General features: G+C 41.4%; 1 protein-coding gene across 2 annotated transcripts in view; it reads left to right on the top strand.

The window, feature by feature from the left end:
* The window catches only part of PLOD2 (procollagen-lysine,2-oxoglutarate 5-dioxygenase 2), a 48,699-nt gene that overhangs the window by 2,649 nt on the left and 21,365 nt on the right, over nucleotides 1–24,685 (top strand). For both annotated transcript variants that reach the window (XM_036388976.2, XM_036388975.2), the window contains exons 2-7: nucleotides 12,428–12,519; nucleotides 13,964–14,100; nucleotides 19,605–19,768; nucleotides 20,861–20,973; nucleotides 22,861–22,924; nucleotides 23,661–23,758. In XM_036388976.2, the coding sequence (XP_036244869.1) occupies nucleotides 12,428–12,519; nucleotides 13,964–14,100; nucleotides 19,605–19,768; nucleotides 20,861–20,973; nucleotides 22,861–22,924; nucleotides 23,661–23,758 (668 nt within the window). The remainder of the gene's footprint in view (nucleotides 1–12,427; nucleotides 12,520–13,963; nucleotides 14,101–19,604; nucleotides 19,769–20,860; nucleotides 20,974–22,860; nucleotides 22,925–23,660; nucleotides 23,759–24,685) is intronic.

The following is a 24,685-nucleotide window of genomic DNA, read 5'->3' as shown; positions in this document are numbered from 1 at the left end:
GCTCTGAAACACTGGCTCCTGTGTGCTGGAGATGCAAAAGTTTCTGTGTTAAAACATCAGCGCTGAAATATTTTCATTGCACCACGCTTGCTGCTTGCAGATTGCTTATTGTGACGCGCAGAAAGTCGGTGGAAATGACATTTGTGATTGTGTGAGAGGCAGACACTCTCTTGGCAGCAGATGTAAATGATGTTCTCACCTAGGATGTTTTATCCATCAGCTGTTTGCAGGAAAATGCCTTTGCAGCCCGTGAGTCTGTTCCCCAGCGCAGCTGTGGCGGCTCGGCCGGAGCTGTGCTGAGGCCTTGGGGCCCAGGTTGTGATGGCGGCCGTCAGGCAGGGGTTGAAGTGGGCCCCGTGGTTTGAGGTTGTCCGTGTGCCCTCCCAAAGCAGGAGGGGTGGCCTGGGGGCTCCAGCAGCGTGGGTGGCTTCCCAGAGCAGCTGGGCTGGGAGGTGTGGTGGCTTGGCTGGCTGTGGAGCACTGAGCCACTGGGCTCTCCTGCACCCCAGCGTCCCTCAAGTGCTGGTCACAAATGATTCCAGCAGTAACTGCTGGCTGGTCTAACTCTGCAAGGAGTTACAGCCAGCATGTACTGCGTTTTGAGCTACAGCTTGTACTGCTGCCATTTCTGTTCATTTGGGCTCAGCCCGAGTGCTCTGAGTGACAGCGATCAATAGGCCTTTCCTTCTGGGTCACCCGTGGTGCCCAAACAAGAAAATTTAGTCATTCAACCATCCTGATGTACTTATTAGAAGTACTGACAGACTCTACATGCTTGGGGAAGGAGAGGCCATAAGCACAGCTCTCTGTGCCTGCCTCTGTCTCTCTGCCCACTTTTCTGTCTCTTGCCTCTTTACTGGTGCTATTTCTGTCACCTTTTGTCACCACAGTACCCAAAACTGCTACATAAACCTGTGTTGTGGAAAAACCTTCTCCAGATCTCTTGGGAGTTTTGTACCCTTTTTGTGAGGACTGCATGAAAAAGCTGCTCTTTAGAGGAGAAGGGGAAAAGCAGAGGGTGATGAAGGCAGAACTGACTGCAGTAGGCAGTGCTTGGGTTCCTGTGTCTGGGGCACATCATGCCGGTACCAGCAGTGTGCACCACTTAGATGGAATTATTACCTACTCATGGAGATATCTTTAGCTTCCAGCTTTGAAAAAAATAGTGAATGACAAATGAAACAGTGTGTAGTGGGAGGTGTGGGTTTTGGAAGTTAGTTAAAAATAAGCGAACGTTGTGGTAGAGGGGCAGAGCAGTGAAGTTGTGCTTTCATCGTGTATTTTTTCCTGGAAAATACTCATCCTTGAGGATACCTAAGGTTTGCAGTCTGAATTCTCTATAGCACTTGGGTTAGAGGCTGCACAATGCCAGCTGAAACCAAACCAAACAAACAAAAAAATCCTGTAGATTTATTTCTTTCTTTTCATAGGTGAATGTAATAATTAAGCTGTGGAAGTACACCACAGGGTTGGATGTGTCATTGCTTTGCTATGATATACGGTGGGGTTACTGCAACTTTGATTGTAAAATGCATTTTCAGTTAAAGCAAGGAGAAGTGAAGCAGTTGTGACCTTTATCATCAGCACTGGATGCTGTAAATTGCACTGAAGGGACACAGTGGAATGACCACTATATTTATCTGACCCAGGGGTGGTTTGTGTGAAATGTATTTCTGTCAAGGATCTAAACTAACATTATTTCTCAGGGTTTTCTTTTGGTTGGTAGCATATTGTGGGGATTTATCATTTATGGGCAAGTTTTTTAGCTTTTTTCCTTCACTGCTGCTTACTTAAGCATAAGTGACTTTGTCTTTTCATGGGGAAGTGTTTAGTTTGTCTGTTGAATTAGCACTATTGCACTGTGTAATCAAAAGCAGTATCTTTCCATTTGTTTAGAGCTGCCAGTCTGAATTACAAATTAATTGACATGCTGTTTAAGTGAATTCCCTTGTCAAGGGGAATTAGCATGGTTGCAGTAAGGGCATTTTTGTTTATAATGTCAATTTTTTATAGTTTTTGAGAGACCAGTTGCAAACAGGTCGGAAAGGGAAGAATATTTTTGATCCCTCTTAATTTAAACAGTAGCAGGGTTCTCTCCAGCACAAAATACAGCTTGACCAGACTAGCAGCAGGTTTGTATCTCATGTGTAGTAATGTAGTTCTGGAGAATAAATGACACTTAACTCTCAAGGAATACGTGCTTGCAAGCACAGCCTGACACTACAAGTAGCTTTAGGATTAATACACCTGCTTCTTGATTTTTTCTTTAAGGTGAATTTGATTTTAAAAATATGGATTATACTGGTGATAAGGAGACTAAATACAAAAGGTTGCAGTTTTATTCCAGATATCTGTTTTTGTAAGGAAAGAGCAAGTATGATTTTAAAGCAGCAGTGTTTTTAATTAAAGGAAACATACTGTAAGGAAACAAAGACAAAAAAATGCTTAACAAAAATAGACTTGTTATTTAAGTGCCACTCCTCTGAGAATGAATACTGTACCTGTGGTTCTGTGTTAATGTGCTGAATTAGCCCATTCTTGCTGAAATCAGCTGTGCAGAAACTAATCAACATCTGATAGCATTGCTCTTTTAATTTTTTCTTCTTTGTAAATTAAAAGTAGATTAATTTTGTAATTCACATAAAACTTTAATACAGTGTCTTTGTAAGCATTTTATTTAATTCTGCTGTACTTCACTGTAAAGCTATTGTGTTGCATCAGAACCAGGCCCATAACTTCAATACCTGAAGCTGCTGGGTGAAATGTATGATGTTAAAAATACCTTTAAATATACATCATACATGCCATGTCATGGTGTCTTGTGTCTCAAGTAGGACAGAATTTTTATTTCAAGATTTGAACGACTGAGTTGTACAGGACAGGGCACAAGTGTGGAGTTTGAATTTCTTGTTCACACAGAAAAGGGAACTTCAAAAAGTATGTTTTTTTTTTTTTTTTAATTTATTTCTGGGGTAGTGTCTCTTATTTGTGAAGAATTTTACATGCCCAGTGTTTGGACACAGGGCCAGATGTGAAGCTGTAGGGCAGCTTTTTCAAATGAACTGACTGATCTGGGTGGTAGCATCTGCTCACAACATGAACTGCAGTGCAGGCACCAAGGATGATGAGGACAGCTGTGGGTCTTCAGGATGGCCCCACTTCCAGCTCAATTCCTCTCTGTTCTCTTTTTTTTAAAGACTAGTTGAAGGAGAAACTATTATTGCAAATCTTAACCGCTGAGTTTCATTGATGGATTGATTAACTGTCAAAAGATTGACTTCAGCCATGCCTGGTGCTGTGTGTGACTGCTTCTGTTTAAACAGCTGGGTTTGTTAAGCAACAGCCCGAGAAGGAGCATGCTCTTCTGCAGATACATATTTATGAGAGAGACAAGAGAGGGCAAGGCTGCACAAAGGCAGAAGCTGAGTAAACTTTCTCACTTAGCCAGCTGATGCTAATTGTATCCTGCTCTCAGCTGCACAGCCCTGATGACAGTTTATAGCAGGGCTCTCCAAGCCGTGCGTTCAGGCAAGGCACAGCCTGTGCCATGACTCCATCCACTGCCTTTCAAGATGTTTGTGGTTTCATTTGGGCACCCATAAACAGCTGCAACCTGATCTGTTCCCCATTTGTCAGGAAGTTAGGCAGCTAGGAGTTCCTTCATGCATGGCAATGATGTCATTTACAAACAGTGGATTTCAATTTTTTTCTTAGTTTGGGAACTAAGGAACACGTCTTATCTTTGCCTTACTGCAGGATAGCTGACTCAGTATGCAGAGTCTCATCCAAGTCCTCTGAAGCTGATGGAAAAGCACTTTACTGCTGCTTGTATTTGGCTTTGTTTAACTATCAAAACAAGGAAATCTTGTATTAGAGTGAGTGCAGGCCTGAGCACTGGCCAGTGCTGCGCTTGGGGCTGACTGCGTGATTGATGAGTGCACATACAGTTCTTAATGAGCTCTTGTTGACTATATATTCAATACTTCTGAATTAAAGCAAGTAAGTTAAGAGCCGAGACATAATCAGCTTTCAAATGTTTCCTGAAACCAGTTGTATACTGAGAGTTCCTGCTAACCTTTGAAAGTGTGTGTAGGTATGGATAGACATACACAGAAAGAGCTGTGATTTGTGTGTCATAAATGTTTATTTAATTGGTTTTGAACTGGCTCTCTTCAACATTTGATCATTTTAATGTAGTGTTTTAGCTGCTGCAATGGTGTGACATCAGAACCAGTGTGCTAAAAGACAGCAGTGAGCAGCAGCTCTGTACACTTGCCTTTTGAGTCACTCTGCCCGGGAGAGGAAAGTGCCTGTTCACAACACAGGCATGCTGCGAATTACAGCCTGAGGGAATTTCAGTTTGTAGGAAAGAAAAGGGAAAAAAAATTATAGTGTCCTGTCCAGGGGCTGTGTGTTAGCAAGTGCTAATCTAACATAGATTGTCTACTGTGAGAAAATTGAGAGCAGCTCCTGCTTAGTGCAAGGATGTGTTTTTGCTAACTCAGCTTCTCTGTTCCTGTGAAACACATGAGAAGAGGGAGAGCCCTGGAACAGGCAGCGTGTACTGTGGCTGGGGAAGTTGCAACAATACAGATATTTGAAACTGAGAAATGATACTTTGTATACTTCTTTGCCCAGAGAGCTCCTGAAGGCTTCTTGCCTTTATTAGATCTATTCGCTATCTTGGGACACTGTTGGCAGCTTCAATACCAGCAGCTATTGCTCAGTAACCTCAGCAAGATTTACAGATAATGTGGAAGAGCACAGGAAGGATTATCCATAGACAGCCCATGCATTGAGTGATCCTGATAGATGCCAGTAATAATCATAAATTCCAATTGTGGCTATAAACTGTTTGCAACGGCTTAAAGACAGAAGTACCTTAGAAGAACCTCATAAGTTTTTGGAAATTACAAAAGTAATGTTTGTGTTACTGTCTGTATTTTGCAGTAAGACCTGTATGCATAGAAGTGCAGTGATTAAAGGTAGATTTGTCATACAGAGGAAAACAGATACTGAGGTCTGTACAGTAAGGTCAGTTTCTTCAAATTCTGGCCTTTAAAGGCTTTGGTTCCTAGAAACCTTCTCTCTCACACAAGAATTGTATTGGTATAGAAAATCAGTATGTACCAGGTGTTTGGCAATCCATGACTGCTCTTAACTTGCTATCTTTTAATTCTAATTTTATTGTGTATTTTAACTTGTACCACTTTCTGATCGCTCATGAGCTTTTCAAGCATATTTTCTCCCATCCAAGGATAGTTTTTAGCATCAATCCAACCATACTACTGAACTGCAGAGAATCCAGTCTTATAATGTGATCATGGCTATGGTTAGTGGGGCTTTGAAGCCAGTCTGCCTCTCGGGGAAGCAGTGAAGTGTGGGATGAGTGGAGGCATGCAGCAGTGTTCTGAACTGAGCATTGTATAAAGATGAGATTAAAAAAACTTCAGGACTCCCAAGTATGAAGTAGTATTGTTTTATGCCCCAGTCATCTTTCCCCCTCCTGCAGCGTAATGCACATTTATTTCCTGAGAAAAGAAGATGACCATGTTTGCTATTTCAGCACATTGTTGTGTTTCTAAAGGATCCTAGGGGGAAAATAAACAGCTGTTGGATGGCTCTGTCTTTTCTCTCTTTATGCCAAAAGTTTTATTTGACCAGAAACTCTTCTGTTGGCTTACTGCTTTATTTGAGCACATGTACATCACAAACTCTCACTAGATGTGTGTATGCATTGATGTACATATAGTTTGTGTTTTTCTCATTGTGTATTTAAGATCTTTGTTTGCTGCTGGATTACAGTAACTAAGCATATGTCTGTAGGTATAACTTATAATCATGGTTATATTGTTTATGATGGGTTTTTCCCATCTCCAGCTGTTTGACATCTTTTCAGAGTATGCGGATTTTCAAATATTTTGACATGGAATCCTAAGTTTAGGCAATAACTCCTATTCATAGTGGAAAATCCAAATTCCTTCTTGTAAAGTCTAATATTGCCTTTGTCAGTGATAAGTGTAAGATTGTGTTGTGCTAAAAGATCTGGATTTTGAAAGTGCTCTGTGGTATTTTAGCTGTCTTAATGGTTCTTGGGGTTTTGGGCATATGGTCTGAGTCCATATAAATGGGGAAGTTGCTGTTGGCACCACTGGTGCTTCTTGAGTTATCTGCAGAGCCTCAGCTTGCCATGAAAGCATGTGGAGGAATTGGGTTTTGTGCTCTTTAAGTTCAAGAGGAATCCATACTGAAAACATTTTTCAGTTGTGTTGAGCTTTAGTGCATTTCTCCAATGATAGAGAAGCATACTTCTGTGAGGTGTCAAGGCATGCTGAATCAAGTCTGTGATTTGCTTGGAGTTTGTTTGGGGTTTTTTCCTTCCTTTTTTTTTCTTTTTCTTTTTCTTTTTCTGTTTGTTTTTGTGGGAAACTATATCCTGTTGGTTTCCCACAGTACCAGAGATTCAGGAGACAGAGTAGATAATTACACAGCTTTATCAATGACTGGATACATCCATGTGCTTCTTCCAGGTATCTGTTCAGCCTATGCTTTAGTACTACCAGACCTTTCTTTTCCATTTTGTCTGTTTTTTTTTTTTTCCTTAAACCCACAGAAGTATTCCTAGTATCCTTCAGTTTCCAAGCTTTTTCTCTGATATCTAGCAACTCATTTATTAGCTTGCTGTTAATTTATTTTGCATATTGTAATAACTGACTTTGGGTATCAGTCTTTCCATTAAATGAGCAATCATTCCTGTGTTGAGCAGCTCAGGGTGGGATGTAATCTGCAAACAGGAAAGTAAACTGTTTCATGTAGACACTAGAATATGGATAAAAATGTATTACAAGTACCAAACTTCATTTGTTTACCATTATAAGCCACTAGTTTTAAAGATAGAGATAGATTTTAATGTCATAATGTGGTACCATGAACAGATGTCCTTTGATCTTGCAGCTCACTTCTACTCCAGAGAAGTCTGTAGTAGAATCCAAGGACTAAATGTCAGCTTCTGTGTGGCTGTGAGCAATATCCTCAGTGTTGGCTGCTCTGAAGCTACTATACCAGTGCCCACAACCCCTGGTAGAAATTATGTAGTAATCTCTGAGAGCGTTCATTCAAGATAAATAAGAACCATGTGGGTGTGTGAGGAATGACTGTAGTTCTTTGCATGCTTCTTTGCCAGGATACAAGGAGAAAGGTCACCGCTACTTAAAGCAGTCCTGCCACAGCAATTCCTGGCTTAGACCTTGCCAGGCAATTCACTGAAGGCAAAGCCTCTGGTTTATTGATCTTGTTTCTGGAAATAAATATTTATGATGCAGTCAGGTCCCTGGAAGTAGCAGCAAAAAAAGTCTAGAAGTGGGTTGTTTTGATAAACTTTCACTGGATTTCCTAATGCGCTGCATGTGCTCTGTGTGCAGTGCTGTTGTCTTTCACAACTTGTGTGCTGGAGGGTTTCTAATTTGCATGTAAAAATGAATTCTGTTAGTCACTGGATATACTTTTCTTGGCTAAACTTGTGCCCTCTCAGGCTTGTTTTCAAAACAGAGCAGCTGTTTTGTGGGTGTGACTATCGGAAATCTGTCTGACACAATTTCGTCCTAGTAACTGAACGCATACCTGGCATGGAGCTCTTGAGAGATTTTTTTTTTCGTGCCTTCCTGTTGAACTTCAGCATAGGGTTTACATTTCCTTTTTACACAAACTGACTTGTGGAAGTAATTGCCAAGCTCAGCAATGCCCTGGGTGAGTGCCAAGGTGCCTCTGGCAGGTTGTGTGCGGGGGAGCCACCAGCCCGTGCCCTCTGTGGCATCTCAGCACCCTGCCAGTGGGAAGCAGGGGCACCACCTGCTGTGTTCTTGGGCTCATGGAAGCTGTCTTAATGGTTCCTGGGATTGTGAGCATACAGGCTGAGCCCATATAAATGGGGAAGTTGCAGTTGGCACCACTGGTGATTCTCTAGTTGTCTGCAGAGCTTCAGCTTGTCTTGAAAGCATGTGGAAAAATTGGGTTTTGTGCTCTTCAAGTTTGTGCTCTTCAAGTTTGTGCTCAACTTTGAGGATGCTGTTCCTGTTGGAAGACACTCCCAGGATTGTATTTGTCCCTGTGTGGGGTGGATAGTCAGGGTTGCACTGCAGAGCTGCAGCCTGTGTGAAGATCACACCGCAGAGCTCCTTGGGGGGACACCCTGATGGAGGATGGGGGTTTGTGGAGGGGAGGGTGAAGCAGGAATGGTGTCTGGCTGCAGCTGGAATTCCTTGGGGGATTTTGCAGTGCTCTCACTGGCGAGTACCAGGCTGCAGAGGCAGCTTGGGGTCTGAGTAATTGCAGACATGCTTCCACTGCTGTGCCTGGGTCTTCACTGCCCAGCTGGAGACAGGGATGCTGCTGGGGGCTCACTCAGCCTCTCTGTGCAGGGAGGGCTCTGGTGCAGCCCTGAGCCTCTGCACCCACAGGGCATCCTGGGGCCAAACCTGCTCTGTGCCCAGGGACACTGTGGGTGGCAGCAGCTGAAATAGCTGAGCACGTCCCAAAATGGAAATGACACTTGGATAAACTTACTGCCTTGGGAATGGTGTGCTTCACATTGACACTCCTGCGAGATCATGGAAGTCACTGTATCCATGTTGCTACACACAACTGGGATAAGTGTTCCAAGAAGTTATTGTACCTAAATGTAGTAAGCAAGGAATAGATTTTTTTCAAAGTGCATGAAGTTGAAAAGGTTGAAAAGAAATTAGCAGAAGTATTTAGTGGTCAGAAGCATTCTCTTCACTCACTTCCATTGGAAGAAACAAACATCTCCCATGCTATGTTCAGTGGAAATCTGCCAGTGAAACTGTTCAAGTTGTCACATCTAAATATAATCACAGCAACCTACAGGAACTAGGTTAATATTTTTATTAGCTGGAGGAGGATGGTTCTGCTTTTCTCATTTGGTTAATAATACCCTCTATAATGTGCCAAGGTAACTATCATTTGCTGCAGTTTCCATTGTCTCTCTATTTATACTATATATAGAATAAAAGCATGTTTCTCTGCTCTTTGGTCAGACACAACTTAAAAAAACCAAACCACTGAAAAAACCAAACAAATCAAAAGAGGCCCCAGTGAAGACTAAGTAATCTAGAAAGAAATTCCAATTCTAAGGGGACTTCAAATGCTATAATTACAGTTCTGCTGCACTTAAAAAATTATTAAGTACCACCTGCACTTAAAAGTGAGTGGTGCAACAAAGGCATAAAATAAAGCCTCTTCAAGTCTAATTAAAAAAAAGACCATGGATAAGCATGTTAAAAGGATAACATTTCTGGTGTAAACAGTACCTTTAAAATAGCTTTCTTTTGTTCTGTGACTGTTTGCAACCCCCATTATCTTCCCCAATTATCTTCCAAATCTGGCAGCCCTTTTAGATTGCTTCATTGTCTGGTGGTGCAGTACAGGCTCATTTACCATTTCATATCAGTATAAACTGTTTGCCTGCTCAGCTTTCTTCATTTTGTATAGTTCGGGTTGAAATCCCTTATGATTTGGCACATTATTCTCTTTCCTCCTGTTCCACAAAAGTCAAGTAACATACCAGACTCCATAGTGAATCTTGAAATACATGAATAATGTGTATTCCATTAAGAGAGAGTAACAATATCCCATAAAGAACACTAGATTATTTTTTGCTTGCCAAACTGTACTTGTATGTTAGTTTAAACTTTCTTTGACTTAGTAACTGTGGAAGGAATCTGATGCAGCCCACATTCTGTCATTTCCATCATGTTGTCAAGTACAGATTTTTGAGATCTTTGCTGTTAGCATTTCTTAGCAATGTGTAGGTGTGAAATATGCCTTCTTCAAACCAAATTCCATGGTTAGAGTCAGTGAGCTGGTCACCTAGGAAACTTTTAATAATGGATCCAGTTGGCTTGATGATGCAATTCTGGTATGATCAGATTTTTCCAGTTCCCTGTAATTTGAAAATGTAGTGCTTGAACAAAAAGTAGTCTTAATTTCCTTCATAGAGGAAAATCCTCCTCTGCCTTCAGTTCTGTTTTAGTCACAGTCTAAGATACAATGTTCTTTATTCATTTTGTGGTGATTTCAGTAGAATTACTTGAAATTGCATGATCTTTGTAATAAACTGTTTGGAAGGTATTGAGTCATTACTGCTCTGTTTCTGTCTCATTGTGAGTCCATGTGAACTCATTGCACTGTGAGGTCCTCCTGTCCTTTTGAGATGTATTTGGAAGATTTTCTTCTGATTCTTTGCTACAAAAGTGTGCTAGCACTTAATTTGCTCCACCTTTTTCCCCCTCTTATCTTCCAAATCTGTCTTTCCAAAATTTTTGGAGGTTCAAGTTGAGTTGATGGAAGAAGTTATAATATTTCTAGTTTCTTCTTTGTTGCATATTGTATTGCAGGAGTGTCGGGTTTGGTAGAGCTGGCAGTTAAAATTGTCTCTAGGACCTTTGAGGAAAAGGATTGTGCCTTGCCCCCCTGTTCATAGACATGCCTCCCAGACACCCCCACCCAAGGAAAAAAATAAAGAAAAGAAAAAAAGGCAATAGCAGGATGTGAGAGAAATCCAGAAAATTGTGTGTAGTGGAGAGGGCAGGTAGAGATGTTGTCTGTAGCTGAGGAGCTTGGGCAGTGTCAGATAAAACTGCAGGAGCCCTGCTGAAGGCACAGGTTGGTTTTGGTGCTGTAGGTACTGGGCACAGGGTGCTGTCACTGCTTAAAGGTTACACCTGTTCAAGGGGTGTCTGGGGAAGAGCACAGGTCACAAAGCAGATCAAGTTTTCTGTAATTTGCAGGAACACCACCTGGGTCAGGAGCACCCTTAAACTGAGACCAGTAGCAAAAGCAGAGGTGGTATCCTATGTGCTTGTCTTATCCCTGCTCTACCCCACGTGCACCAGTGGAGCTGCTGGGGAGGACGGAGCAGCCAGAGCACTGTCACACCTGGCAGGATGCTCTGGAGGTGACCAGGGCTGAGTCTGAGCTGTGTGTCAGTGGAAACAGTACAAGTGCCACCTGAGACTGGTCTGCAGAGTTTGCCTGATGTGGGTACTTCAGACAGACTTGAATTTCATGAGGACAGGGGGTTTTATGCTGCTCTACAAACTATGTCTGTATTCTGACAGGTATTTCTGCCTGTGTCAATATACTTGAAGTATTGGCTGCAGAGCATTGCATGAGTGAGTTGCAAAGTGCATTTCTTCTATAACGTGGGAACTGGGTCATCATCTTTTGTGTTAACTTTTGCTGGTGTCACATAAAACAGAATGGGGAGTGGTGAGTGGTTTGAATACACTCAGGATGATGTCCTGGCTGTCTGAGGGCTGCTGAGCCTTTGGTGGTGGATGAGGCTGAAGAGTTAATAGGAATGTTTTCCACAGCAGACACTTCTTGCACATGTTACTGGATTAAGGAAGGTAAATCCAGAAGATGTTTTTTTGGCAAGTAATGCAGTAACAGGCACTCTGTCTGGAATACTCATCATAGGTGATTAGTTTTATTTTATTGTTAGGATTCATCTCATGGGCTCTGCTTAGAGCACAGCTATTGCTTGAACTTGGCCTGAATTGGGGAAGCTGCAATGTACTCTGACATCTAGGCTGATTTGATTAAATACTTGATTTCAGATAGGAATAAAACCTTCTCATAGCTTCAAATTATTTAGTTTCATTATGCAGCATATTACATAGGTTTCTAAATGTTGTTCAGTGGTTTAATTGGGAAGCTATTTAGTGGAAATTCATGACCCCATTTGAACTGTGTTAAAAGCTCTGGAATGTGAGGAGGAAATTGGTTGCATGGTCACTTGCCTGTGTGCAATAAGAGGGCAAAATTAGCAGTGCTGTAATGTACCTATGCTCTGAAAAAAAAACAAACCAAGGAAACTCCTTGCTCTTCTGTCTCTGCCCAAGGACTTAAAAGCACTAAATGCTGTTTGTTGGGGGTTTGGTTTCATTGGTTGGGTTTTTTGGCTTATTTTCATGGAGAGTATGCACTGTTGACTTTCAAGGGAGCTACTGGGGTTGGGTGAAGTTTTCTTACCTCTACTCAGTTGTGTGGTAAGAGGTAACATGATTAGCTCAGCCTGAAAAGTAGTAAGTTATTTTTGTTTTGAAGATTTCTTCCTGTCCAGTACTCACACTGTTTTTGTGTCTTGAACTAGTTGTTTACAGAGTAGATAGGCTTCTTTGCTTTCTCTTCCAGAAGATAATTTTAAATACTGCACCTTGCCCATAGCAGTTGTTGTTTGGTAATGTCTCACACCTGAACTGTGGCAGCATCATTGCCTCCTCTCTTTGAATGAAATGCAGGAAGTCATAGAGCCCCCTGAGCTAGTGCTGCTGTTCATTGCATTTTATGTCACAAACTGTGCCCTGAAAGCATATTAATACATGTGTTCTTTCCTTTTCTTCCTCAGATAAACTTCTAGTCTTTACTGTAGCAACTAAAGAAACCGATGGCTTTCACCGCTTCATGCGAACGGCAAAGCATTTCAACTACACAGTGAAGGTATTGTGTGTGTTTTGTACCCAATGTTTGTGCTGTCCATGCTGTAAAACACAACCAGTAAATGGTAGCAGACCTTGCCTTAGCTACATTGTGTGCTGGGACAGAGGGAACAGCAGAGCTGGGGGGCAGGAAGGGCACCTGCTGCTCTCCCTGTTGCTTACCTGCTGATGTCCCTCTGAACCACCGGTGGGAGGGAGGTGCTTCCACTGCCTTAGGAGCTGCTTCAGGGGTTTGTAGCTATCATGGTCAGCATCCTCCTCACCCACAGGTTCTGGCACATTTTATCACAGAGCCTTGTTTTTCAGTGTGGCTGATTTTGTTTGTATGAACACTTCTGGGAGCTGTACTGCACTCAAGGGCTTTGGATCTCTTTCCTCAAGCAAGGCTGCAACACTGCTGCAAGGAAGGAGGGAGGCTCACAACTGAAAATTTCTGTGTTTCCCAGGAGCCTGTAATTTCTGAGAGGACAACGTGTCTCTATCATTCTTTCCAGCCTTTTCTGCCTTGCTCCATGCCTCTGTATGTCACGTACTTAGGCTGGCCTCTGCATGACCTTGGGAAAAAGGGAGGGCACTAGCCTTCTAAACTTTCCCCAAAATTGCTTCTGCCAAGAGAAAATCCAGGAATTCAGATGCTGTTATGAAATTTTTCTTCTTACTTACCACAGTGCCTGCACTATAAATAGGAAATGATTTGGGTCTTTGACTTCTACCACTGAATTTAGAGGACTGAGAAAACCTTCCCTAATATGATAACGCTGTACTAGAGCACCTGAGCAGCCTGAGCTCTGGATACATCTTTTAGCTTTGCAGATTTGTCCAAAACATCATGCAATGTAGTTCTTCCAGGCTTTATATGTTCCAAAAACTTTATGTACAAAATACATAAAGGGCTTTTTTTTTCCCCTTTTTTGACATGTAATCTGCTATACTGCTTGGCTGGGGAGGAGTTTTATGTTTAACTCAGTTTTAGCAGTGAGCTGTATACTGGAAAACCTATACTTTCCTTTTTGTACAAAAAACTTGCAATTTGAATTAGTTATACCCTGACCCACCTAGGTCTTTTGTGCCTCGTGTTCCTAAAGGGATGTTATTGAATTTTAAAGGTCTCATTCAGAATGTTTTTCTAATACAGAGTTTGAAACAATCCTTAGCTTTATTTTTTTTTCTATTTTTTTTTTCCTGAAGGAGACCCATTTGAGTAAGTGGCAGTAGCAGGCAATTGCTTGATTCTTATTTGGTTAAGAAATGTCTCTCTCATGTTTTTGCAGTGATGTCATTGTGCTGAATGTTGCTTCAGACATGGAAAACCTACAATGCTGGAAGTGCTGGCTTCAATGTGTTGCTTCTGCTTTAGCATCTGTTTTCAATAAGGGTCTGCTTTAAAAAAGCCTCATGGGTTTGGGTACTAGCAAAAAGTGCTTTTTTTTTCCCTCTTATTGCAGGTTCTTGGAAAAGGTGAAGAATGGAAAGGTGGTGAGCTGCCCAACTCTATTGGCGGAGGGCAGAAAGTTCGGCTGCTGAAGGAGGGCATTGAAAGCTATGCTGATCAAGAGGACTTGGTTGTACTGTTTGTGGAATGGTGAGCAAACCTGGCTTCTTGTCTTTGTGTTTTACTCTGGGTAGACATGCAAAAGTAGCTCCTGTGACATGCTGAAAGTTTCATGATGCTTTTGTTCTTCACTGTTTTATTTGAGAGAGTTGGCATCTTTCTTCATTCATAAAAATAGCGGATTGCTTTTGGAGCAATTGTTACTTTTTAACAGATTTACAGATGTAAGAGTTGTTCATAGTTCTGCTGCCTCCAGGGGGTAAAAAAATGTTGCTGGGAGCTGACAGGCTTTCAGGCAAGCATTTGTCCTCTCGCTGTTCAGCTGCAGTGAGAGCAGGATGTGGCTGCAGGCTGGGAGTGTGGATGTGAGGGGAGCAAAAGCAGCTCCAGAAATAAAGTGTCCAGTAGGGACCAGAGGCATAATCTTGTTCCATGAAGTAACAGTGATATGGGGGAAGCTGGAAAATGGCTCCCTGAGGAAAGCATTTAACAGGAGAATGTCTGTGTTAGAGAGCTGAAACAAGAGTCTTGGTGTCAGACGTAGCCTGGTGCCTGTGCTCCCTGTGTGATGGAAGCATGGAGAGACAGTGCTGCTGCAGGTGCCAGATTATAGCTCACAGCACAGCTACGTTTGAACATCCTCCCTGCAGGCCAGATAGGCTTCTCCTGTCACTGAAAGCATAGAGCTCAAATGTGTTCAAATCACACTTTCTCTATTGCTTCCCTCTGCTTTTTCTCTTCCTGTTATTTTCCTCCTGTGACAGCAGCATGGCCAGAGTAGCTCAGAATCCAGCTTGCAGCAGCCACCAGGCTCTTCCACACTGCTGTTAACCAGAGCAGGGTCACAGCTCTGACATAATCACTGCAAGGAAAGTGTGGGGCCATGTCTGGAATCAGGGACAGGAAGCTCCAGTGGTGCCAGGCAGCCTTGGAGAGGCGCAGCTGAGAGTGAGCTTGGAGAGAGTCCTGGATGAGTTCACCCATGCTGCTGTGCCACCTCATGCTGGAATGTCTGCTCCAGAATTCTCTTCCAGCTTTTAACTGCTTTATGTATTGAAAACTTGACAGTTGAAGAAACTTAGGGGCACTTTTTCAGGGCTTGGCAGGTTTTGCACAGCAGACATCGTCACGAGGCAAAGTGTCTGGACACTGGCAATTTATGGAAAGTTAATTTGTTTTGCATAAGTTAACACTTTGGGAAAGTTGGAGTAGCCATTAAACTGGTAGTAAATTCAAATACATTACTTAATTTTCTGTTCCAATTTTTCCTCTTGTGATGAGTAAAAGAAATACCTGAAAAGCAAAAAAATCTAAATAATTGTCACTAATTTATAAATAAGCATTATAAGGGATGCCTATTATGCTTAATATTTTTTTATGCATGCTTAGGTCTGTAAAAGTTACCTAGTTTGGAGATGCACATCCAGTTTTTGAATTTATTCTTTTATTGACTTGTTCAATTTTGCATTTGCTAAATGAAAAACCTATCTTTCTAAAAGTAAATACTTTATGTGTTTGTTCATAGTGTTGTCCTACTAATCATATCAGAACTGAAACTTTTAAAGGTTAATTTCAAAGATTTTGTTCTGTGCTAAAGCTCAGATAAAACAAGCATTTCCCAAATGTTTTCTACTTACATTGAATTTCTTTGTTTCTGAATTTATTATCCTAATTCATCACTATTTTCTTCCTATGTGGTAAAATATGCAAATTTATTATCACATTGATACAGAGGTCTAGCTCAAATTTTTCTCCACCATAATTTGCTCTCTGGAGGGGCAGGCTGTCTGCTGGCACAGATGAGAGAGTACAGAGGATCATGTGTGTCCAAGTGCAAAAGCCATAATCTTTCTTCCCATGAAAAATCACAGGATTTAAGGCCTCCCAAGTTCCTGAAGTCCAAAATCCCAAGTACATATTTGTTTAAAGCTGGTGGAACTGATTCCAGACAGGAGAGAAAAAAACAGTTTGGTGATTCTAGCATTATATTTTAATTCTAACGAGCTTTTGCATTTCCAGAAATCCTGGTTTGCAATTTAAACACTGATCAATGTGGCAGTAAGTTTGGAAAAGACAAATGTCATGAACTTCCTTTCTTCTTCAAGTGTTTTTTATTATATTCATTGTGAAGCATTTGGAATATTAATCTTGGGGATGGGGAAAGGAAATGTCTGGTTTGCTTACTGTAACTAGGAAAGTAATTTCTAGGGAGCTGTTTACTTAAACTTAGTTTCTTAGTTTGGGCGTTTTTTTCAGCAGTTTTTTATATGGCTCAGAATTCTGGAAATAGTTTGAGCTTCTTCTGTGGACAGCTTGTGCCTATGTGTAGATAGCAAAATGCCTGCAGATGGAACACGATTGAAATTAGGCTTGTTTTTGCTTCAGCCAACTTCTGGCTTGTTTTGGACCATTTCAGATTGAACTGGCTAATGGCCAATGTAGACTGGATAAATTGGTTGGTGCTGTGACTGTTCATCCAGAACTCTCACAGACATCTCTTTGTATCGTGGAAGAATTTTGAAGCCTCTCAGTTTGTTGTTTGTTTTGTTGTAAATTTTTTTTTTAACATTCATCAGAAACGAAGGAATAATTATATTTTCTATGTATCTCAAAATGGTTAAGGTGTGGTCCTGGTGGGGACACAGTCTAAGTGACAAAATAGTTTTGTCTCTGTTTTGTGACATTGCTAGGCACTAGTAGGCACTATCTTGTATTTTGAGCTCTCACCCTGCAGCTCCATTAGCAGCAAGTTCTGATTGTTGAAGTTGTGGATGCAAAACTTGCATGGTTGCATGGTCAGTTCTAGAGCAGCTGAGTGTCTGCTGCTGCTTCCCTGTGTTGCTGGGGGTGCAGGGTGCATAGCCAGGATGCTTTGCTGCTGCAAAGGGAGGGAGGGAGGGAGGGAGGGGTGGATTCCAGTCCCAAGCATCTGCCATCTGGGAGCTTCAGGAAATGGGATTAGGTTGTGGAAACTTTCTGGGGTTTTATTTCTTTCTTTCTTTCTTCTTTTTTTCTTCTTGCTTTCTACTTAATTTGAAGGATTTGTGAAGAATAAATAAAAGAGTCTTTGAGCTGTTCCTGCTTGCCAGGGAAGCCTGCTTTTTCCTGGATACGTCCACACTCTTTTTCCCTGTCAAATTTTGAAGTCTTGTTTAAAGTAAGTCATTGTGTCACCTCTAATAACAGTATAAACTGTCAAGGATAGTCTTGGGGCCTGTTTTGTGATGGCTTTAGTGGTGTAGACCTGAAGTGAATCCCCTCTTCCAGCAGGAGATGGGGTCTGAATAGGCCAAATGTTACCTGACAGAGCAGGTAAACAAAGCAAATGATGCATTTACAGGTGTTAAGAAGTTTTCCTTTTGCTTGACAAGATAAGTAGGAGCCTCATAAAGCAGCTGATGAGGGTCCTGTCAGCAAGGGGGAGGTCCTGCCCAGGAAGAGGTGTGGTGGCATTAAATCACCTCCTGAAAAGAGGGCCTTGACCATTACTGGCAAGTGTAGGTTCCTGCTGGGTTAATGGAGCTGCATGATATCCATTGCAGTTTAGCAGCTCAGCTCTGGGTTTAGGGTTACAAACTGTGCTCTATTAAGTAGCATATCCCTTTGACAAGCAGAGCCTGTGGCTGGCCCAGCCTGTTGCTCAACTTTGGCTTCCTTTCACAGAATGACAGTCCTTGGAAGCAATGTTCCAGGGTGTTTGGTTCCTTCCTGCAGCTGTAAGCCCTAGCAGCAGCAGCACTACCCTGGTCACAGAGGAGAAGCACAGTCTGCCATGAGCTGTTAAGCTAAAGCCTCAGACAGATCTCTTTTTGTCTGTCTTCAATGTGTCTCCTGTTTCTTGTGTGTTCTACAGACTTGCTCTGGCATTGAGACGGGCTCTATGAAATTGAATGGAAAAGGGAGTGAAATGTATTCCTGTAAATTTGGGCAGAAACAGGCATTTTTGTGAAACTGAGGAAGGTCCAAAACGTACAATTTCTTTCATGCGTTCTTCTGCCAAAGTTGCAGAAAAACATAGCAGAGTTTTCAGAAAACCACGTACTTATATAGACTACATAACACAGTTCCTCTCCAGGGTTTATACTTTGCTTTGTGGTGAAAATATTTTTTTACATTTGTAAGCCAGCTGTTGTTCAGTTCTCTTAGGCCAATTTCATGAAATCCTCTTTGAAGAAATGACATCTTGAATAATTTCAGAGCTGTAATAAAGAGGGACCATAAGTCAGTAATGGTTGATCTGTTGGCACTATTTCTGGGTAATCCATTGCAATGCAAAATATTCTGTGTACTGCAGGTGGGAGTGCTGCTGTCCTAGTAAGCCCAGCTAAAAGGCTTTGCAAGACAAGTCTTGGTCAAGGTTAGACCTTGGTTTTTGGTAGCTCTACTGTTACTTTGCCTGATATCAGGGCTAGTGATTTTCAATCTTTAAGATATATGTATAGGGCAAGAATATTCCTGTGTTCAGATGAGGAAACTGCAAGGCTGAGATGCTGCCATTAAAACTTTTTGCTGCTTCAGCCAGAGACTAATCTGTGATGTGATTCCAATTTCACTGTGACATTCTTCATGCTGCGTTAAGCGAACCTTGAAGTGGGAGGCATTGGCACAGGTGACCCAGAGCAGCTGGGGATGCCCAATCCCTGGCAAATTCCGAGTTCCAGGCCAGATTGGGTGGGGCTTTGAGCAGGCTGGTCCAGTGTGTGGCATCCCTGCCCATGGTGGGGGGATTGGTTTGTTTGCTTGGTGTGTTCCCAACCCCCTGTGCCCACCAGGCATTGATTTAGATTTGGCTCAGCCACAAGAAACCACCAGGCTTGGGATGCTCCATTCTTACAGGACCTTGGCCAAACCCAGGCAGGTTTCTTTCTGCTTTGGCACACTGCTGACCTTTGGCTGTGTCTAACACCCAAAGATGAGCCCCACCTTTGGGCCTTGATCCTCAATAGGAATTGTGACTCAAAGGCAGGTAAAGTTTTTCATAAATAGGTATTGTATACTTTGAGCCTTTTAAGTCTTTAGCACATTAAAGAGATTGAAGGAGAAATCTATGCCTTGTCAGGATGCAATACACTTTTTATGGGCAGCTAGACTTCATTGAGAGCTAAGAGTCAGTGCTGTTGTGTTTAGGAACAAGATCATCTAGATTTTCTCAGTAATCTAGTAATCTAAGTCATCTTTCAGTCCTACCTTTCATCTGTTAAAGTTTGATATTTTAAATTGTTGTTCTTAAGAACATAAGCAAAATACCTGAAATAGGAAAATCAATTTCAGATAAACAAAATTTGAAGAAAAAAGAATGTCAAAATGTGGCAGACTAAAAAGCAGGAGGAGAAACTACTTTGGAGAAGTAGTACTGATTGAAGTATCTCTCCTAGAAGGGTATAGAATTTTTACATGGTTGTTAAATATGATTTAATTGAATCATTTTTCAGAATGAAAGGGCTGTTTGATTTTTAAATTTGAATAGTCCAGTTTTGAACACAGAAACATTAAAATTAAACCAACCTAACGGATGTATTTTCTTTCCTTTTAAGCTATGATGTTATCTTTGCCGGGGGCCCTGAAGAGCTGCTAAAGAAGTTTCAGGAAACGAATCACAAGGTGGTGTTTGCAGCAGATGGACTGATTTGGCCAGATAAAAGGCTGGCAGACAAATATCCTGTTGTCCGGAGTGGGAAACGATTCCTGAACTCAGGAGGCAAGTGGGATCCTCAAACACTTGAACTTGAGCATGACCCATCTCTGTTATCCATTCTGTGTACTTGTTGCATGTGGAGCTGTTCCTGAATTACCCAAGTGCAAAACTGATGACTGGGTATGCTGTCATCTTCCTCCCCACCTGAATAGCTCCTCTTCTGTGCTCAGGCATAGTTTCCATTCAAATTTGCACAATGTGTGTTTGACAATAACTTGTAAAAAGCAGATAAATATGTCAGGGTCTAGCAAGCAGCTGTGCGTGGCATTGTAATGCTGTGCAAGGATGACCCCATTGCTGCAGGAACAATGCAGAGCACAGGCCCAGCAGAGCAGCACGTGCTATTTATAGCCTGGTCACAGAATTCCCAAACTCTGGAGGTCTCTGCACACAGGGTGGATGTGCTGGCAGCTCTGCCTGGCCTGGCAGCATGCCTTACACAGCTCCTTCTACAGGGAGTGGGAGCTACTCCCTGTAATCTCAATGACAGATGAATTCTGGAATCCTCCTTTAAATGCCAGCTTTGCTAATAATTTAGCACTTGATTAATACATGCACTGATACAAACACTGTGCTGTGCAGAAGCTATTGAGTGTGTCATTTCTGGGGCACCCTTCTTCAGTGTGCAGATCTGGGAATGTCCCTGCTTCTTTTCCTCACCTATCTGTCCTATCTTTTTTATTTTTGTGTATATTGGTTTTGTGTTGAATTCTCATTGTATTTCTGGCAGTATTAGATTCTGGTGTCTCTGCCAGTAAGAAGTGATTGATGAAAAGGAATCTTTTTCCACAGATGGGCTTCTTGGGAAAGTGATAGTCTGATATCATGCTTTGGCCTTCTCAGAACTATCCTGGACAGATCTGATTTATTTTTTTCCTTAAAATACCATTAGTATAAAAATAGCCAATAATTATTAATTAACTTTTTGAAACAGACCTGTTACATACCTCAGGAAGAAGATTGGATTTTGAGCCAAGTGTCATAAATTTCATAGTTTTTCTTTACTGGCAGCACTCAGAATGAAGTACCTGGTGGCTGGACAGTGTTGGCAGGGTAGTGTTTTTATGGAAATAACCTGTGTGTGTGGTGTTGCAGGATTTATTGGTTATGCTCCATCCATAAATCGTATTGTGCAGCAATGGAATCTGCAGGATAATGATGATGACCAGCTATTTTACACCAAAATCTATGTTGACCCATTGGCAAGGGTAGGTAGTAACTTGCTTTCTCTTTTCTTTCTGCTTGAAATAACATGCTGCTCCTCATAAAACACCAGGGGATGAAAAGACAGGAATGCTGTCTATACTGGAGTGCCATGTTGACAGTTGTTTGTTCTCCTGAGGTTCCTACTGCTGCAATGATGAACAGGCTCCCAAAGGGTCATGACTTGATTTATTATTTCAGGCTGCCTTCAGCCCCAGGCAGGCTGTGCTTCATTGTTAGAAATAACAGCTCTGAGGTATATGATCAGACACATTTATCTCAATGAGGGTCCCCTGTACTTGGCAGTTTGACGGCCAGAGAATGTGGCATTTTGCCAGGGTGTCACTGAACTACTTGCTGATCCAGTGTTTTATACTTTGGCTTGCTGCCATTTCAGATCCTGCCTTCAGCTTTCTGTGCAAATAAGTTCAATAAAGCTGCATTGTAAATTTTGGGTGAAGACCTCCTGTGTCCTCACTTAACAAGTTCTCTGCTGAGCTGCAGCGTTGAAGCGTGATAGGTGTTAGAGGTATGTCCCTGGTGCTGCAAAAAGAGGGATAATGGAAGCTGACAATATATTGATGCACAAAGACTTTAGAAACTGATACAGAAGAATTTGGAGAAGGATTTTGGTAATTTGTGTGCTTAAGGCAGATGCAAAGTTTTTGAAATATGTACATTTTGTTTCTGGCTGTAACTTAATGGCAAATCAGGCCTGTTGGAATACAGATTCAGAAATAGAATGGAATATTTCTGTTGGAAGGGACCTGCAGTGATCATCTAGTCTGACTGGCCTGACCAATATGGGCCTGACCAAAAGCTAAAGTGTGTTACTAAGCTCGTTGCCCAAATGATTTTTAAGCACTTGACAGGCTGGAGGTATTGACAACCTCTCTAGGAACTGATCCAGGCTTTGACCACCCTGTTCATAAAGAAATGCTTCCTAATGTCCAGGCTGAACCTTCCCTGGTGCAGCTTTGAACCATCCCCACCAGCTCAGCACCTCCCTGTCCCCTTGCCCTCCTCATGAAGCTGCAGGGAGCAGCTCCTCTAAACTAGACAAACCTCAGCTGCTCCTCATGGGAAATTCCCTCCAGCCTCTAATGACTGAGTTGCTTACATGCAAGTCCAGTCAGATGCCAGGTATGCAATTGAAGAGACAGGGTGTAGAGATACTAAAGCTGATTCTGCATCCAAGTCAGAAGTAACATAATTGGTTGTCTAAATGGATTGTGTTCTAGACCAAAACTGTGTGTCTGTGCAGAGCACTGCTGCAGCAGGATTCAAAACACCTCCATGGTGCTCACTGTATGTCACCACTGATTCTCTGGGTAGTAATAATGTGCCCAACGCTGTAGAATGTGCTAGAAGATCTTGGAAGACCAAAAAAAAGGACGTAATCTGTTTTTAAGTGTGTTTTAAATGTTACATACCTGAATCAGCATTTTAAAAATGCTAAAACGTGGTATTTAAAGTAAGCTAGGATTAGTAATACAACATTAGGAACATGTTTTAAAACCACCAGTGTTTTATATTCTGACATGATACTTAAATTTGACTTTTATATTTTTGTGACTCTGAAACACAGCATGTTTTGTTTCTTGGCGAAGACTTGTTAGTTTGTTTTTTTTTAAGACACAAATTTTCTTTGGCTTATACTGCAAAATTGCAGTTCCTGTGGAGAGTTATGACCTTTATCCTTCAAGTTTAAAGTTTCTGCATATGCAAAACTGATTGGTATAGAACTGCACAACTTGGGAATACAGACAAATATAGCAATCTGATGAACACATTTTCCCTGATTCCTTGCTGCCACTGTGGTATAATTGCAGTGTGGCTGTAAAAACATTGGCTTTTAGAATGCCTCAACAGCTCTGGTGCTTTGATTTCAGGAGCGCATTAACATTACTTTGGACCACAAATGTACAATTTTCCAGACCCTAAATGGAGCTGTTGGTAAGTGTATGATTGGCACATTGTGTGTTTCATTAACTGTTATTAACACTTCTTCCTCTGCTTAACCATGAGTGTAGCTCTTTAAACACGTGCTTATTTTAAGGAAGTGTTTGGATGGGTAAAGCTGATCACCAGATTAGTTACAGGTCTTTTGGGTTGATTGTTAATTGAATGCTCTTATTGTAAAATATTTGGTTTAAAATGGGAAAAATAGTTTTAAATAGATGAAGTTGGCAGTAAATATAGAGTTAAGGATAATTTTTCTATTTGCCTTTCCAAAACTTAATTACAGGAGTAAGATTAGTAATTAAAATTGCATTTTAGATGTTTTCAAGCAAACAGCTATACATAATGAAGTTGAATAATGTAGAATTCTCTTTATTTAACTGTCATGAATTTAAATGGAAAAATGCATCTGTGCAAACTTCCTTTCTTACATCTGACCTTTAACTTTGGAACAACTTTTTTGTAGTCAGATCGTATCTGAAATAACTGATTTCTCTATAAATAGCAATACTGAAGCTACTACTGTTGAGAAACTATGAGGTTTGATATCACCTTTTTATCATAAGGAGCTTAGAATTCAAGATCTAGTTAGAAAAAGTGAACAAAAGCTTCTAAATAAATAATACTGACAATGATAGCAACAGCAAGGTATATTTTATCATCAAGGACTTAAAAACTCTGAAGTTTTAGCTTTTTTATGAACTTACTGTACTGCTTTGTTGATTTTCAGATGAAGTCCTTTTGAAATTTGAAGAAGGAAAAGTAAGAGCAAGGAATTCAGTGTATGACACCCTACCAGTCACCATTCATGGAAATGGTCCAACTAAAGTGAGTGACAATTTGGTTTTATTTTCATGTAAAACCAAGACATCCATGAAGGCAAAAAATAAAATAGTGGGGGAGTATGAAACAGTCATAGCACACTACCAGTGCACATTTCCATTTAATGTTATTAGGAATTGGGAGGATAAAAGCCCTCTTTGAATTCATGTTATTCTGCTGTCACTGTAGCTTGATATTGTTGCTGAAACAACTCATTTTGCTCCCAGATTCATCCTAGCATGGGATATTAGAAGCAAGTAAGCTTTTGTTAATTTTTTCACTAGCACAGAGCTGTTCTTGAAGCCAGTGAAGAATGTCCATCTGGTTATTAAATCAGAATAATAGGGGGCAGGATAATCTAGCCAAGAGTGATGGGCTGGGATACAAAAGAGTAACACATCTGTTCCTACCCTAGACACAGGTGTGTGTGTGTACACATATATAAAAAATACATTGCATTTAGGCAAAAGAACAAGCCTCTGTGTAAGTGTGTCTGTCTGGGTACAGGTGTGGCTGGCTTTGCCATTGCCTTCAGTGTCACTGATCACTGCTGTCACTGTGCCCATGGCTTGTCAGCTTTGGGCAGGCTGTAGGGCCCTGTCTGCCTTGTGAAATAGCTGTTTGGACAGATTCTGTTCATGTGTGAGGATTCAGTGGTTCAGAGGTCCCTGCACAGTTTCTCAGAGAAATGGCTGTGTTTTGGTAATGTGGCAGCTGCATCTCTTTGTCCGGTGCAAAGTGTACAGATGGATCATTTACAATAGTGTCTGTTGGCTGAAGGATTGGCCATGGCTGCTTTCTAATTTCTTCTGAATAGATGTCCCTTACTGTAGGTCCTTATTTTCAGAAAAATGCCTTTCCAGGAGAATGAACCCACTAATATCCCAGGGACTGCTTCTTCTTTATTTTTATAATTGTATTTTGATTTTGGAA

Source organism: Molothrus ater, chromosome 10, assembly GCF_012460135.2.
Source record: "Molothrus ater isolate BHLD 08-10-18 breed brown headed cowbird chromosome 10, BPBGC_Mater_1.1, whole genome shotgun sequence".
Taxonomy (NCBI): domain Eukaryota; kingdom Metazoa; phylum Chordata; class Aves; order Passeriformes; family Icteridae; genus Molothrus; species Molothrus ater.
The sequence above is the reverse complement of the archived record's forward strand: the minus strand, read 5'-3'. Positions and strand labels throughout refer to the sequence as shown.